This window comes from Onychostoma macrolepis, chromosome 17 (assembly GCF_012432095.1).
Source record: "Onychostoma macrolepis isolate SWU-2019 chromosome 17, ASM1243209v1, whole genome shotgun sequence".
Taxonomy (NCBI): domain Eukaryota; kingdom Metazoa; phylum Chordata; class Actinopteri; order Cypriniformes; family Cyprinidae; genus Onychostoma; species Onychostoma macrolepis.
Genome location: NC_081171.1, coordinates 16,518,868 through 16,536,526, shown reverse-complemented (window position 1 = coordinate 16,536,526; position 17,659 = coordinate 16,518,868). Strand labels below are relative to the sequence as shown.

The 17,659-nt window shown below is 35.1% G+C and overlaps 1 protein-coding gene across 2 annotated transcripts; it reads left to right on the top strand.

The window, feature by feature from the left end:
• The first annotated feature begins 863 nt into the window (after positions 1-863).
• Positions 864-17,613, top strand: traf3 (TNF receptor-associated factor 3). 2 transcript variants are annotated; one of them, XM_058748399.1, is made up of 11 exons: positions 864-1,237; positions 10,101-10,357; positions 12,439-12,490; positions 12,644-12,748; positions 12,999-13,163; positions 13,604-13,684; positions 13,832-13,906; positions 14,011-14,103; positions 14,233-14,373; positions 15,743-15,926; positions 16,024-17,613. In XM_058748399.1, exons 2-11 carry the CDS (start codon positions 10,104-10,106, stop codon positions 16,596-16,598), a joined length of 1,725 nt encoding a protein of 574 aa, XP_058604382.1. In that variant the 5' UTR covers positions 864-1,237; positions 10,101-10,103; the 3' UTR covers positions 16,599-17,613. The 2 variants fall into 2 exon arrangements, with proteins under 2 accessions (XP_058604382.1, XP_058604383.1); XM_058748400.1 differs by having other exon boundaries at positions 865-1,237; positions 16,027-17,613.
• The last annotated feature ends 46 nt before the right edge of the window (positions 17,614-17,659 follow it).

Below are 17,659 nucleotides of genomic sequence, written 5' to 3'. Positions count from 1 at the left end.
ATATACTAGAGTTTTCCCTCAATAAGCTCTTAATTACTGCTTAATGATAGTAAGATTAGTAGTTATGTTTAGGTATTGGGAATAAGGCATTAATGTGTGCTTTATAAGTATTAATAAACAGCCAATATTCTATAAATATGCATGCTAATAAGCAACTAGTTAATAGTAAATATTGTTCCCTAATCTAAAGTGCTAACGTTTTTATTTGTGATGACAAGCTTGGAAGACTATTGGTGGATCTGGTATTGGCAAAAATTGGATGAATTTCACAAAAAGAAACTGGGTTGTATTTTACCACAAAATCAAGAAAAAGAAAAAAAGATTTATTCACATTGTATGATATTGTCACAACAATTCAGTGTAATTCCATTGCCATGATGCAAAGAAAAACTATTTGTTGATTATTTAAATAATGTATTTGTAATAAGATATTGTGATAATTTGATTGATATAATAATAAAAAAAAAACACCTATAATTTGAGGACTTTAAAATGTGAATAATACTGTTATTTCAGTATCATTGCGATACCAATATAGTTTTTATTACAATTTAATTATTATAATTTAATTGTTTGTCATAATTAGTTTTGTTAATATATATATATATATATATATATCCATCCATATAGTGGCTTGTAACACAAAAAAACAACAAAATAATGTAGTTCCATCAAATGTAATCACAAGTGTCGTACAATTTAGATTCCTTCAACTTACTCGATATGTCAGTAGATTTGAACAGTAATGCATGCATCTAAAAGTGTATCACCTATTAGAAACACGTGGATAAGATAATTCTGTCACGGATTGGCGTGAGTTTTGGCACCTCTAGCGGCCAGACGCCGCAGCGCAAGCTATTCTTTCTCTATGGCGTCCTTTTACAACCAGCTACGATTTTTTTCATGACGGGGATTTCCTGAGGAAGTCAGACCAAGGGGGCTTTCCAGTTACTAGACTTCATATCAACAGCACCCTGCCACAGTGGCGGCTTCTCTACCTTTTCGTGTACCTCAACCGAGTCGTTTTGGAACATTCCGATGTCAAAATGACCCGATTTGATCCTACGGCCGTTGTAGCCTGTTTGAGAAGCGAGGACGGAGCTGTGGCCGCGTAAATTTGGACGTTGTTGTCTCGGTGTGTCTATCATATGAGTGGACCATCCGTGGCTCCTTTCGTGAAATTCTTCAGAGAAACACGGTTGGATCATCGGACGACATCGTTGACCAACTGATTCATGTAAGTGGATGGCTATTTCACAGATCCACATGTAAAATAACGTGTAGCTCATGTTAGTGAAAGGTGAGATTAGGCAAACCCAAAGTCTATGGGTTCACCTACAGTAATCAAAGTGTGTCTTGCTTTGATCTGAGAGGTTCACCTGCTCTCCTTACCGTCTCCTGGACAAACGGGGATCTTTTGGGTTCTGATTCTTGAAGTTGTGAAACACGATAGGCTATCAATATGTTAACAGGTTAAATCCTGAGCAGCTGCTTTACAAATTCATGATACATGATTGTGCTGGCATTACTGGTAGAAGACCTTCTCACCTTTGCATATGTGCGTGTGGTGTACTTTCTACTTTTGCTTTTATTAGGAGCACAATTGTGATATTTTTTACATTTTAAAGGTCTATAAATACCACGTACGTTTTATATAGGCTTTGTTGTATAGAAAGAGCGTATGGTCTTTAAACTAAAGCCTGTATAACCTCCATACAGTGTGATATTTAATGTTTTTCTGCTCTTTAATCTTCTGTGGTCTTATTCCTTGGGGGCAATACCTAACTTGCAAAATTCTTGCATGATTTAGGCCTGTAACGTTACGCTACTGATGGAAAAAACCATGATGGCATACTGTATTCCACTGTTGGATGCAGTTTATGAGAGAGAGAATGGGTGTACTTCTGTCTTGCATATCATATCCTAATCAGAAAAGATTCGTTTTATTATTGTTAACACAGTGCTTCTGTACTAATTTAGTTTTAAATGTAGAGATTGACCAGTACTGATTTTTCACAGCGAATATGATGATAAACCTATATGTAGAACCGATATTTAATTGTTTTATTTATGCTTTTTTTGCACTGTGTTTTCTACAAAAAAAAACACAAACAAAAAACAGTATTTTTTTAAATATATTAATAAACACGTATAAATAATGTCAATTAATAATAATCGCATATCTGTACACTACTGCTCATTTTTAATGTTTTTGCTCACCAAGGCTGCATTTATTTGATAAAATTTATAAAATATTATTGCAATTTAAAATAGCTGTTTTCAATATATATATACAATATATATATATATGTCATTTATTTATTTGATGGCAATGTTGAGTTTTCCGCAGCCATTAATTAAGTGTTCAATGTCACATGATCTTTCACAAATTTAATGCTGATTTGGTGCTCAAGAAACATTTCCTATCAATGTTGAAAACAGTTGTGCTGCTTGATATTTTTGTGGAAACCATGATGCATTTTTTAAAGTATTCTTTAAATAGAAACGTCAAGAGAAATGCATTTATTTGGAGTAATGTTCTAAATTTCAGTTTTGATCAATTTAATGCATCCTTTCTGAATAAAAGGTTAATTTCTTCAAAGAAAATCTTACAGACTCTTAAGCCTTTGAACGGTAATGTGTATAAAGTTTAGCTCTTGATGTTAGATTTGTGAGTTGTAATTAAGTGTAATTATATTTAATGCTAAAAACAAAGCAACTGTTATGTGGGGAGTTGGGCACTATTGATTTTTTTTTCTGCAAGCTGTGAATACGTGTGGTGACTTATGTAAATTAGGTATACCAAGAAGAAGAACATTAATAAATATATCAGTAAATTCAATAAAATGATGACTGACAAAGTAGTAAAGTGTAAATACAGATTGTCAGTCTTTCGCTATTTACGTAGCCTGATGGAAAAAAATAGCCAGTGGACAGAAGCAGTTTAAAAATCTAAAACAGTCCAACATGTGCTGCTGTGTGCAGATCAAAACTGAGACTGTTTGAATCCAGCATAGTTTCACTCTCAGAATAACAGTTAAGTGTTGTGATACACTATAGGGAACCCATTTTGGGCTTTTTTTTTTAACAGAAGTTGGAGCAGACGCTCTTCTGAAAGCAAAAGGTGGCTGAGAAGATGACATGAGCCCAACTTCTTCCTTTGCATTTTCACATAAAGTAACTCCATTACTTTTTACCCATCACACCTTCATCATATGTTCACATCTGAAATGGTGTTTTATTCCTGTAAGTGACCTATAGTAGTCACACATGTCTTCCTCTAGTAAAAGGTCAGGCCAGAAAGAGGTGATATTCCCCTTCTTACTTCTCTTTCATTTTTGTTATGAGATCTCCTGCAGTGCAAATACATTCAAAGAATCCGTATTACCTTGACGCTCCTCAGCTCTAAACTAACAGTCTGAAATGTATTGTGTTACACTTTTCACCTGCAGCTCTTTCTGGTATTATGTTCTTTTTGAGATGGATGCTTGCTTAACGCTAACGTTGCTTAGTCTTGTTGGTTTTAAGTCGCATGCTTTAATTAGGGATGCACCGAAATGAAAATTCTTAGCCGAAGCCCAACAAAATTAAACACTGGGCCGAATACCGAAAGTTTTTCGCATTTTTTCCCCATGTAGGCCTATTTTTCAATTTTTTTTCACCACTGCATAAATTAAATAGCCAAAATGTGCTTTTTACTGTTTTGTCCTGCTTTTCAAATAAAATAAAAAAACAATTACAAAACAACAATTTAAAAATATTTACTTAACACTGAACATTTTTTAACATTCTATCAGACATTATACCAACAAAGCACAATTTAACTTAAAATTAATAAGTTACTAAAATAATATTTTTTTGGCCATTTTTGAGACCCCCTTCTTGAATCAGGCATGTATTTTTAAATGCAGCCTTGCTGAGCAGAAGCGAATTCTTTTAAAACATATTACAGATCCCAATTTGAACACTATTGTGAACGTTATAATAAATGTATAGAGCGGTTGTAGGGTAAAATAACAACAGTAAAATTACAATACTAACATTTATGAATGTTGATGGAGTTGTTGCTTTTTCTTAGACTTTATTTTGGCAGAAACCCGCAGGAAGATCTTAGTGCTTCTTTTTGTTGACAACAGCATGCAGATATTTAAATGATTCTCATTACGAATTTGGGAAGATGTTTGTCGCACTTATCACATTGTCACGTGTCTTTAAAAAAAAATAAAAAATGTTACTGAGCAAATGACGAGTAACATTGTTTTAGCGCAGATGTTCCTCGCGCTTTGAACCCTGGCACGGCGAGCTCGTGCAGCGCTGTTTGAATACATGCAATCTGTGCGTGTCTTAGAAAACATAACATTCTGCAGTTTATTTACTAATCATGTGAGGCCATTTCGCGATTTCAGTCATCATAGTAACCAGCATCAACCACCTCTTCCTCTTCTCATCGGAGACATGAGATGCAGCGCTAAACATCTAACAGTCGGTGCTTCGTGCTTGGAATGATTTTTGCGTCTTTCTCTGACAGTTTTAAATACTTTCACACTGCAGACGTGTTTGATGCATTAGTGCGCGCCTCTTGTTTGATCGTGCCACGTCATTGTTCGGTACAATTTATTCTGTCTTTTCGCTAATCCGAAAGAGATTTTTTTTCTATTTTTGGCCGAACAATTTCGGTTGCCGAACATTCGGTGCATCCCTAGTTTTAATTATATGAACTAAAAATGCACTGATAATATGGGGCGCATTTTTTTTCTTCATCTTGATTTAGGACATACCTCTCTAAATTTTACCATTTAAAAAAAAAATAGATGAAAATACTGTCCTTATTTACTTAGTCGTTCTAAACCTGAATGACTTGAATGTCTCTATAAAGTGAAAGTGAATGGTGAAATGGTTCATTCATTGAATGAAAAAGAGAGTCTTAGACATTCTGCTAAACATCTCCTTTTGTTTTCTACAAAAGAAATAAAGGCATACAGGTTTGGAACATGAGGGTGTGTAAATGATTTTTGGGTGAACTATCCCTTTACGTCTTTGACTATGTCACAATTACAAAAAAAAAGTTGTTTTTCACATTGAAGTTAACTTTAACTGTGCTATTATGAAACATTTACACTACTGTTCAAAAGTTTGTTGTTTTTTGATATATTACTGCATTTTATTATGCAAGGACACAATGAATTGATCAAAAGTAAAGACATTTATGATGTTGCAGAAGATTTGTTTCATATAAAGTATCACCGTTTCAACAAGAAAGTTAAGCGGTATAACTATTTTCAACATTGAAAATAATAATAAATATTTCTTGAGCAACAAATCAGCATATTATGATTTCTGAAGGATCGCATGGCACTGAAGACTGCTGAAAATTCAGCTTTGCCATCATAGGAATAAATTACTTTTTAAAATCTATTAACATTGTTACTATTTTACTGTATTTTTTATTAAATAAATGCAGCATTGGCAAGCATATGAGATTTCTCTCAGAAATATAAAAAAAAAAATCTTATCCAAGATTTTTGCTCCAAACTTTTGAACGGTTGTGAATATGAATTTTTGTTTATACAATTAATTCATTATTTAGTTTCTTTTACATTTGGATAAGGTCTCATAACTCCTTGCATAAACAATAGTTTACTAGCAGCTGCCTAACGTCTTTTTTTTCTTTTTCTTAATGGGTGTTTATGTGCGTGTGTGTGGGTGTGTATGTGTATTGTCAGCAGTGACAGAGAGGGATGAGGCAGCAAATGGAAAAGCCCCTTAAATATTCCTGGAAATCCCTAGAGAACTGCACGTTCTGGTCAGCCACCAGTACATGGATTTTTATATGTGCTCTGAATATTTCTTTTATTTGTTTGTGTAGTTGGATATTATTTCAGGGACAGTTTTATCCACACTTGTTGGTAGTTAGTTTATTTTTGATCTTCTGAGACAAGAGATGGGGAAATACCTGTACCTTAAGTAAAACAGAAACAAAATCAGGGACGAGATCCACTGAACTTTCCAACACAACTAACTGGGAATATTGCTTTTGTTTTCAAGAGTGACTCTGGAATTTTTCCAGTCAGAAAAATTCAGTTGAGTTACTGTCGTCATAATTTTACAAAAGGCATGTTGGGCCATGGAGAGTGTTTGTGAAACACCCAACCATCACTAAGGCTGTAACGTGTTGTATACGTCAGATGGGATTTAACTTTTCTTGCTGAGAGTGTGAATAATTTAATTGGGTGTGACTGTGTGTGAGTGTGAGCATCCCACATGGCTGTCCAAACATGGTTGTCATCTTCCTCCCAAAAGCCATTTATCTGGGCAACAAACCATTAATCGGTAAAAAAAAAAAAAAAAAAAAAGAGAGTGCTAGACCAAAAAAGTTTTTAGCATGTTGCTATATGGTTGCTATTATGGCAATAATTATAATCACAATTTTTGGTCAACACTGAGATAAAGATTATTTAAAATTATTACTCCGTGACTTTGGAAACATCATGCATTTATTGAAGTTTCATGTTTAATGATTTCAGGTAAATCATTGAAAATATATGGAAGCCTGTTTCCGTCACTGAATAAAAAAATAAATAAAACTGCGAGTTTATATCTAAAAGTCAGAATTGTGAGATAAAAAGTCGCAATAACCTTTTTTATTTTTCATTCAGTGGCGGAAACGGGCTTCCATAAAAATCTAATAAAATAGACCCAAATAAATATATATATATATATATATATATATATATATATATATATATATATATATATATATAGACATTTAAATAAATAGTGCAATAGTGATAAATGACAATAAATTGAAAATGAAATTACTTTAAAATATTTTATTTAACTTGTATATGAAGAGTTCATTTGCAAAAACAGATAAGTCCGTTTTTAACAATTCTCAAAAATCATGTTTTTTTCTTTGTAGTTTCCAGTTAATCTCAATCAAACTGCAGTTGGGTTATTTTGACTAGGTTAAAAAATAACTTTAAAAAACAGCTAACTAACACAATAAATCACAATAAAAACATGATAACATAAAAAACGTGATTTTTGAAAATTTGTTAAGATGGAGTTATCTGTTTTGCAAATATATTTTATATATATATATATATATATATGGATAGATACTATAATTAAATAAATTAATAAATACTAAACATTCATTAAGTATATTTAAAAATATCTTTGGTATAAATTGTATGTTTGCCCAAACAGGAGCACAATAGCAAAAAGTAATGTTTTTTTGGTAACACTTTACAATAAGGTTCATTAGTTAACAACATTAGCAAACATGAACTAAGAATGAACAATACTTCTACAACATTTCTTCATCTTAGTTAATGTTCATTTCAGCATTTACTAATGCATTATTAAAATCACAAGTTGTGTTTTTTAACATTAGTTAATGTACTGTGAGCTAACATGAACAAACAATGAACAACTGTATTTTCATTAATTAACATTAACAAAGATTAATAAATAGTGTAATAAATGTATTGTTCATTGTTTGTTCATGTTAGTTAATACATTAACTAATGTTAACAAATGACACCTTATCGTAAAGTGTTACCATTTTTTTTAATCATTTTGTTCATATTTTTTGGAAGCCATAATTGTAATTGAAAATAAAAATTTGATTAATCTTACTGGTGAATATTTTTCAATGTAAGTTCATGGGATTTTTCAGCCATTTTGTCATTCGCCAGGCATAAATCATCAAGCTGATTGGTTGAAAAAGAAGTAGCACACCTCTTTTCAAAAGTTTCAAAATTTGAGGTACCGTTTTTGTCTGTAGTACAGTCTGTGCGGGATGAGTTACATGCTGAAGTTTACTACTTGGTGTTAGTAGTTTGTTCAGATCCATAACCTTGAATATGCCTTGGAAAACAACAATACTAATGTTTTATTGTCAAGAGCAGTTGTTTGTCACTGGATGCTAGGCCAAACCGTTTCGACTGATCTATAACTGAGCTCTAATTTCCCAATTGAAAAAATTTCTTTGCGAGGTTTACCTACCTTCATAAACGTACCATAAATAGCTATAATTTCAGTTTCCTTTTGTGTCGGAAAGTCTCTGTACTGGAGAAGAGGCATGTGCGGTGGGTACCAGTCACTCTTGTGGAATAACTGTGGTATCCTCTGCTTAAAGGAATTCTAACAGCGTTCAGCAATGGAGCCGGGACCTTCCTGCATATGTGTGGTTGGTGTGTAGCTGGCTCATAGGGGAGATATTATTAGAGCTAGAAAGCTATGCCTGTTATGAAGGGATTTCCCAGTCTGAGAGCTGCCGGTCAGGAGCTTGATGTGGCAATGTAAGCACAATGTTTAAGCGTTGCCTCAGTGGCAAGTAGAATATGCAAATGTAAGAGGAGATGACTAACTTCTATCTGTCTGACCTTGGCTCGAGATGTGAAAGCCGTCAAGCCGTTGTGATGATATCATTTTATAATAATTTGGTTTTGTGTGTATCAGAAATACTGCTTTTGTAAAGGTTAATATAGATAAATTCATAAAAATAAAATTGATAATCATTTATCGAATAAATAAATAAGTGTAGAACAATGATACATGGTGAATAGGGATATTACTGATATATGTGTGTGTGTGTGTGTGTGTGTGTGTGTATATATATATATATATATATATATATATATATATGTGTGTGATATAATATAATATATATGTATATATTTTTTTAATAAGTGTAAAACAATGATACATGGTGAATAGGGATATATATATATATATATATATATATATATATATATATATATTTTTTTTAATTGACTTTAATATTACATTTTTAATTGTGATTTTGTGGGCTATTTATTGGCTTGAAATTTATTATCAACCTAACAATATTGGCCAGAATTGCATTTTTTGGTGTATCCCTAATGATAAAACAATAAAAATGGATTTTTATGTACAATGAAGTTCACTGCAAGTTTTTTGTTTATTTTTTATACGGTAAAAACAGTGATAAAGTAATATTACTATTTCAAATAACACTGTGTGTGTGTGTGAGAGAGTGTGTGTATATATTTATATAACATTTTATTCCTGTGATGTTATTCCTTTATCAAATGTATTCCTGTGATGGCAAAGCTAAATGTTTTAGCTCATTATTATCAATGTTAAAAACAGTTGTGCTGCTTTATATTTTTTCTGGAAACAGTGATAGATTTTTTTTTTTTTTTTCAGTATTATTTGATGAACAGAAAGTTCAAAAGAACAGCATTTCTTTCAAGTATTATAAAAGTCCATGTTACTGACACCAAACTTTTGAATGATAGTATTTATATTCCACAACAATGTAAAGGTACATCTGAAGGAGTTCCTATATATGCTGTGCACTTGCATTTATTGTTTTTTAAAACGATTATTATTTGTTTATTATTATTATTTTTTAACATGGGCAATTTATATTGTCTGCAAAGCTAATTTCAAGCATTTCCACCAATTTCCACCGCTAATGTGATGAACTACACCGGTGGTTTTTCTAGTAGGACACCTGTGTGAACTTGAGAGGAACTGACTCATTCATCCAGTAAAATCACCTTGGGAGTAGTAAAAGTAATTACAAGAGTGAAGTTAGACAACTGAAAGTCAAGCATCATTTGTTTGCAGATGCCACTTGGTTTGATGTATTGCTGACATTTTAAGTGTGTCTCAAGTGTCCAAATGCTTTTGAGGGCTTCAGGTAGTCACACCTTAAATCCATAAAACCCACTTCATAATTTTGGAACAGTATTCCTCCTAAACACTTAACAGCACTTGTGTTCTTGAAACAATGGCAGTGAGGCGGCCACAAATTGGTGTTAGCCAAGGGGGTCTGGATCCAATCAGACAACAGCCCATTCCATTTTAGTTTCAATAATGTTTCCCAGACAATACAGAATTCTTGACAGCTTCAGTCTGGAAAAGTTTTCAATGTGTTTCATGTGCCAAAGATGACTGTAAACTATCCTTTTTCGTCTTTCAGGATGTCATGTTTTTGGAAGTCATTGTGAACTTTTTCTGTAACTAAGATGTTCTACATACATTTTTTTCTCATGTACATGTTATGGGTGTAGAGTTTAGATCCTAATCTGTCTGTTTTTCTTCAGGTCATGTCCGCAGGGCGTAATGTGGAACAGCAGATTGCCCTGCAGCAGCGTCCTCCATCTCTTGCCATGCCCTCCATGGCCCAGCGGCCCAGGCCCGAGCCAGGATTCTTGCCCCAGCATGGCGGATTTAAGGACCACTTTGTCACGACGCCTGAGGCCAAGTATCGCTGCGAGTCTTGCAGGCATGTGCTCTGTAACCCTCGGCAAACTGAGTGTGGACATCGCTTCTGCGAGAGCTGCATCACAGACCTGCTCAGGTGGGCGATGGTTCATTAGTGAGCTTCATTTAGTACTAACCTGCGCAAAATGGAAAACTGCTCTAATTTTTTTGTAAAAACCACCTCCAGTGTAAAAAGTATAGCATTTATGCTATATGTTAGTAGTGGTTAAAGAGTAAAAAATAATAAAAATAAAGCTTTTAAATAGACGGGTGATTTTGAAATAATAGACCTGTTGTTCATTGGAATCATTAATGAGAGGTCAGATGACAAATCAGGTAACAAAATTGAAAGGTTATTTTACCATTGTGAAAGCAGATATATATATATAAAACACCCATCATTGAATGTGCCAGAAACTATACCTCACCACTAGGGCTGGGCGATATATCTCATGCGATATGCATGCGCATCTCGTCAGTAAACCCGGTTCCTTGATTAGCGGTAAATCTCCATCACCTGTTTTCAAATGGAGCGGCATTTAATAAACAGAGCCGTAGATCACTGACAAGCTACGTAATATTACGTTCATTATCGAAGGCGATTCATCTGCGATAATGAATGTGATATTGCATAGCTTGTCAGTGATCTATGGATCCGTGTATTAAATGCCGCTCCATTTGAAAGCAGGTGATGGAGATTTACCGCTAATCAAGGAAATGGCTTTACTGACCAGATGCGCATGCATATACATCGAGATACATCGCCCAGCCCTACTCACCACCTCCAAATGTTTCATTGATTTGAATGTGAATGTGTCTTGGGTGCATTTACAGCTGGATTTTAATATGGTGATGTTCGATTGTGATCTGATTGATGAAAATACATGTTATTGTCAGGTGTACAGTGGGCCAGTGTTGCTAAATATGATTGAAATCAGGGGTTCTCAACTAGCAAACTTCCAAGGCCTTAAGATGACTTAAAAATGTTAAAGTAAGACAAAGCAAACATTAAAGGGATAGTTCACCCAAAAATGACAATTCTGTCATTAATTACTCACCCTCATGTCGTTCCGAACCCGTAAGACCTTCGTTCATGTTCGGAACACAAATTAAGATATTTTTGATGAAATCTGAGAGCTTTCTGACCCTCCATAGACAGCAATGTAACTGAAATGTTCCCAGACCCAGAAACATAGTAAGGACATCGGTAAAATAGTCCATGTGACATCAGCGATTCAACCGTAATTTTACAAAGCTACGAGAATACTTTTGTGTGCAAAGAAAACAAAAATAACAACTTTATTCAACAATTCTTCTCCTCCAAATCACGTATTCTGCTATTATGAGAGTACCACGTGTTCTAAGTCAGCAGCATCACGTGCATACGTTGTTTACGTGCAGAGGTACTCTCGATAATGGCAGAAGACATGATTAGGAGGAGAAGAATTGTTGAATAAAGTCATTATTTGTGTTGTCTTTGCGCACAAAAGTATTCTCGTAGCTTCGTAAAATTACAGTTGAACCACTGATGTCACATGGACTATTTTAACGATGTCCTTACTACGTTTCTGCGTCTGGGAACATTTCAGTTACATTGCAGTCTATGCAGGGTCAGAGAGCTCTCGGATTTCATCAAAAACATCTTAATTTGTGTTCCCGAAAATGAAAGAAAGTAAGCTAAAAAAGCTAGAAATTAAGCTATTTCTTATTTTAATTCACCCCCTCAACAACTCTTTTTCTTTGAAGAACCAGGGTTTATATTGTCTTGAATCAACAAGGTAGCCTATATTGTTTTAAGTGCGATTTCTAGACCTGGAAAAGTCATGTAAATTAATTACATTTATAAAACTTTGTGCAGTTTTATAATGAATATACATTTTTCTAGTTATGCCCAACTTTAAACTATTTTGTGTAGAAATTGTGAGTAAAAAATATTTGTTAATTCTTATCCTTAATCCTTATTCAGTAAATCACAAACAACTAGAAATGTCATGGGGCCTTGGAATATTGTTGTGGACGATACTGGGGCCTAGAAGTCAAAAAGGTTGAGAACCACTCATTGCAATAACTAGCATTGCAAAATAAACTTGGGGTATTCCTGTTATTTTCATTTCAAAATGTAGGTCGTTTGAACTAAGGATACAATTTGCTTACAGTTGGATCCCACTTTTTTTTCAGTAAGCCTAACCCAGTTTGCCCAGCTGATCTAGAACCACTCTTTGAAGATAAGGTAAGAAAGTGAATCCAAAACCTACAAGGACACGCCCACTCCATTACGTATTAAATCTCACTCACACAGCTCCAAGTGAAAGTAATGTGGGCACACAACACATCTCTGTTATACAGACCGTGTAACAGATTTTTTTCTTTCTTGTGACGTTAGATATTCCGGGATGTTTGCTGCAATAGGGAAATTATGACTCTGAAGGTCCACTGCCGAAGTGAGAAAAATGGATGTAAAGAACAAATGAGTTTACAGCAGGTCATGGTAAGTCATATGTTTCTTAGATACAATAGTCCACATATCATATGGTAAATTCCTCCCGACTGGAACCTGCCTCGAGCGCAGAGAAATGTGAGCCTAGACTTAAACTGACTCGCATATCATTTTATAAGTGTGAGAATGGACGAATGTAGTTTTATTGATAGATTGCATGCTGTGTGTGTTATGTTTAAGAAGAGATTTTTTTGGTAAAGTTAGGTTACAAAATTCAGATTTGTCTCTCTCTTTTCAACAGGACCACTTGGAAGTTTGTCCGTACTTCGAGGTGCCATGCCCCTTGGGAAAGTGTAAGGAGAAGATGATGAGGAAAGACATGTCTGAGCACTTGAGCCGCAAATGCAAACACCGAGAGATCACCTGTGAATTCTGCAATCACAAGATGGCCCTCACCGAGTTACAGGTAACACGCATTACCCAAAACCCCCCAGTTCCCATAAAAAGGACCTGAAATCTAATGGAAAGTACTTAGAAATTCATGAGATCTTTTTTCAGTTATCATTGAGTTTTTTTTCCTTGATTGGAATTAGTGGACATCTCAGTTCCTCTATGAGAAGTATTCCCCTTGTGTTCTGCCATTAATGTCCCATGACCTTTGAGTTTCACATTTGTACAAGGAACTTGAGGGAATCTCCCGTTATGTTGACTGTCATTTAGAGAATGATCGATGTATGTTTTCACTTCAAGAATGCTTTCTGTTTTTCCGCCTGGTTGATCCTGTCATAGTTACTCCACACACTAACAGTTTTGTTTTAACCATGAGCATCTTGAGCCATGAAAGTGTCAGTATGCACTGCAGTATGTTTTCGTGCATTTCAGTCTAACCGTCGTCTCTCTTTACAGAAACACAAAGATACAGTCTGTCCTGCATTTCCTGTAACATGCCCTAATCACTGCTCGTTTTCTTCCATTCTGAGAAGTGAGGTAGGCTTGGATGGCATTGAGCATTACTTTTGATTTACTAACATGTGTGTTTTGCTTTTAAACGCATGAACAGCAATTTCAATTGTAAGTGAATGATAAAGGCAGATTAATTGTGATGTATTTATGAGATGAATGTGTCTCCTATAGCTGTCCAGTCATCAGCACGACTGTCCAAAGGCCCAAGTGACCTGCTCCTTTATTCGCTACGGGTGCTCCTTTAAGGTGATATTCTTGAGCAGACATTGATTTAAAGGTCATTTGAATTGTACTGACATTGCAATAGTATGGTACTTCCATGTTGATTAACAATTCAAATCATTTTAAAGGGGCTGAATCAAGAGATGAGGGAACACGAGTCCAGTTATGCGTCTGAGCACCTGAGAATGATGGCAGTCAGAAACACCGCACTAGAAGCCAAGGTAGACATTTATAAACATTTATATTTAACATATTGGTTTCCGGTGTGAAAATGATTATGCTTTTTCCTGTTCATATTTCCATGCATGTAGTCAGATTAAACATGTACACTGATTAATATGTGTGTGTAGGTAGAGGAAGTTAAGAGTGATCTGATGGAGCGTTATAAAGTTCTGCCCAGCCTCAGCAGTCGTCTTGCAGAGGTTGAGACTCAGTATGAGGAGATGAGAGAAAAGAACAGGCAGCTGGAGCAGAAGCTAACCAGCATGCAGGTGAGAGCCGTTTTTTGAGTCATTTGGTGAAGCTAAAAATAACTTCTAATTTGTATAAAGTGACGTAGGTATGCTGTACTGTGCAATATTTCAATCTGACATGCTTTTAAGTTTTAATGCCTTTGCTTTGTGACATGCACTCTACAGTGGGCTCAAAGCCTGAGATCTAATTTAAACCTGGAAATAGTTCAAGCTTTTGGATTTTGAACAATTAAAAGAAATTATATTGTAAATAATATTGTCAATTTTCTGTCAAAGATTTCTGTCAGTATCCAAATTAGTGAATGTGTGACATTTACCATGTTTTATGCAAATTAAAGGGATAGTTCCCTTAAAGGGATAAGTCCCTTTAACCTTTCTATAAAAGGTTATTAGATTTCTTGCTTCCATTGAATTGATGCTCTTTTGGAACATTTTTTAATGACCAGCAAAACAGGGACATACCAAATACAAAAAATTCTGAAATTCATGTACATTTTCAGTTCAACTTTTTACTCAAATTGTTATGATGATAAAGTAAATGTAATTTTAATAAATTTCCATTTTTTTCCATTGTTTTTTTTTTTTATAAAAACAACAACAACAGTGATCTTAGACTATATTGTTTCATGTTTACCTGTTTGTTATTTGATGACAGTGACTGTGTAAAACCTCAAAGCAAAATACATTTTTGTTATTCAAAGAATAAATTACAAAAATATACACTACCAGTCCAAATTTGGGGTTTTGGTATATTAAGTATCGATTTTTCAGAAATTAATACTTTTGTTCAGCAAGGACGCATTAAATTGATTAAAAGTGACAGCAAAACATTTAGAATGTTACAAAAGATTTCTATTTCTAATAAATTATGTTCTTTTGAACTTTCAAATAATGCTAAAAAAAATGTATCACTGTTTTCACAAAATTATGTTTCTTATTAAAATCAGCATAATGATTTCTGAAGGATCATGTGACATTGAAGACTGGAGTAATGGCTGTTGACAATTCAGCTTTGCAATCACATAAATAAATTGCATCTTGAAATATATTAAAATATAATTTTTTAAAACTATAATAACAATTCGCAATACTGTTTTTCAGTATTCTTAATCAAATAAATAGAGCCTTACTGAGCGAAGTAGATTAAAAAAAACTTTTGAGGGGTAAAGTATGTACTATACAATTTATTTAAAATGTATTCATTGTAGTTACATTGTTATTGATGTATTTTCATGTTCAAAATAATTGCATTAAGATTTATGACTTTAAATCCCCTTTTTTTGCCAAACCATTTAAAAAAACTCATGGACCCAGCTATGAAATATTAGAATCTGTGATTAAAACAGTTTAAGCAGTTCCCTTTATGTTTGTGTGTTTATGTATGTAGAAGCTGATGAGCAATCACTCCGAGAAACTGCTTGAGGTCGAGATGGAGCTGCGGGAGCTTCGTCCACTGCGAGCTATGAGGGAGGAGGTGGAGGCTCTGAGAGGGTCTGTGGAGAACATGCGTTCAATTGTATCTTCTCTCGATTCGGGTCGTGTTGGTTCCAGTTCTGGTTCTCACACGCTGGGTAAGAAAATTTCATATACACCTCAATTATTATACCAGGTAGCCTACTTTGAATTTGTGTTCACAACATTGTTTTTAACACATTTCAATACTGTCAGCAGGTTCCTTAGAGCAGCAGCTCTCACGTCACGATGACATGATGAGTGTCCATGACATCCGCCTGGCGGAGATGGACCTTAAGCTGCAGGTGCTAGAGACGGCCAGCTTCAAAGGTACACTCATTTGGAAGATCCGTGACTACAAAAGACGGAAACAGGAAGCCGTGGCCTCAAAAACCCTCTCGCTCTACAGCCAGCCCTTCTACACGGGCTATTTCGGCTACAAAATGTGTGCCCGCGTCTATCTGAATGGGGACGGAATGGGTAAAGGCACACATCTCTCGCTGTTCTTCGTGGTCATGCGTGGGGAATACGACGCCTTGCTGCCGTGGCCGTTCAAACAGAAAGTAACATTAATGCTAATGGACCAGGGGCCGGCGAGGAAACACTTAGGCGATGCCTTCAAACCGGACCCAAATAGCAGTAGCTTTCGCCAGCCCACTGGTGAAATGAACATCGCCTCGGGCTGTCCACTCTTTGTGGCTCAAACTGTCCTAGAGAATGGAACCTACATCAAAGACGACACCATCTTCATTAAGGTGACTGTAGACACCTCCGACCTCCCGGACCCTTGAAATCAACTTCACTGGGTCTAGATAATATCGAGTCACACAGCCCTCCCAGCCAAGACTTCAAAGAGCAGGGCTGAGAGTGGAAGAACCCAGGACAACTTTGGGTTTATAACAGTCCGAGCCGTCAGCTTGTGCTCGAGAGATGGTGCGCTCTTCGGAAAACAACAGTGCCTTGCTGGGCTAGATAGTTACTGCCTTTTGGAGGAGGTTTGAGTAGATGAAATCTCCCATGTCAGCCACATCTAAAATGCAGCGAAGAATAATACGTCAACTCTAATCAACCCAAAGAATGTTAACGTCTCTGGATCTACAAGACAAGGTGAAATGATGCCTAGATAACGTGTTGGTTGACTAACTCATCATCATGTTAGCCTTCAATGAGTATGAATGCGTTTGGGGCTAATGGTAATCTCTCATATTGGTTGTTAAGTCTGGAAGGTAGCCCTTCATGTTTGGTAATCCTGACAAGCTTTGTATTGGTGGTTTTGTACAATATGCAAATATGGAACTGACATCTGTTGTGTTGTAGTGGTTTGTTGATGGACAGTTGATGTGGAGAGGAGTTTTGTGATTAGAAAGTCTTGTTTGTGTGGGCAGGGGTGGACGTGTTTCTATGTAATAGATATAAAGGACCTGACTATGGAGCGTTCATGAAGGACTACATTGGCACTAAACAGTGACCCTGCAAGGGTTCCATTGTCAAAAAGCAAAACCTCAGTTTTTATGCATGTAAAACCTATTACATGACTTAACCTTCTCTGCGTTTACCACTTTGACACATTATTTTTTGTAATGTTCTAATTAATAGATGCTATGCATCAGAATCTATTGTCCTTTTGTGTTTTGTATTTTATTTTTTAAAACAGTCTGAAATAACGCCTTTATGCCTCCAGCCATGCTGCCAGAGACACATACAATAATCCAGATCATTTTTCATGGTAGGGATGGTTTTTGCACAAGTATTGTTTGAATGTGTAATATATGTATAAATATATCAATATAAAGTTGTTGGAAAACATTCTGAATTCTGTTTTTATGGATGTCAAGTTGAAGTACTTATTTAT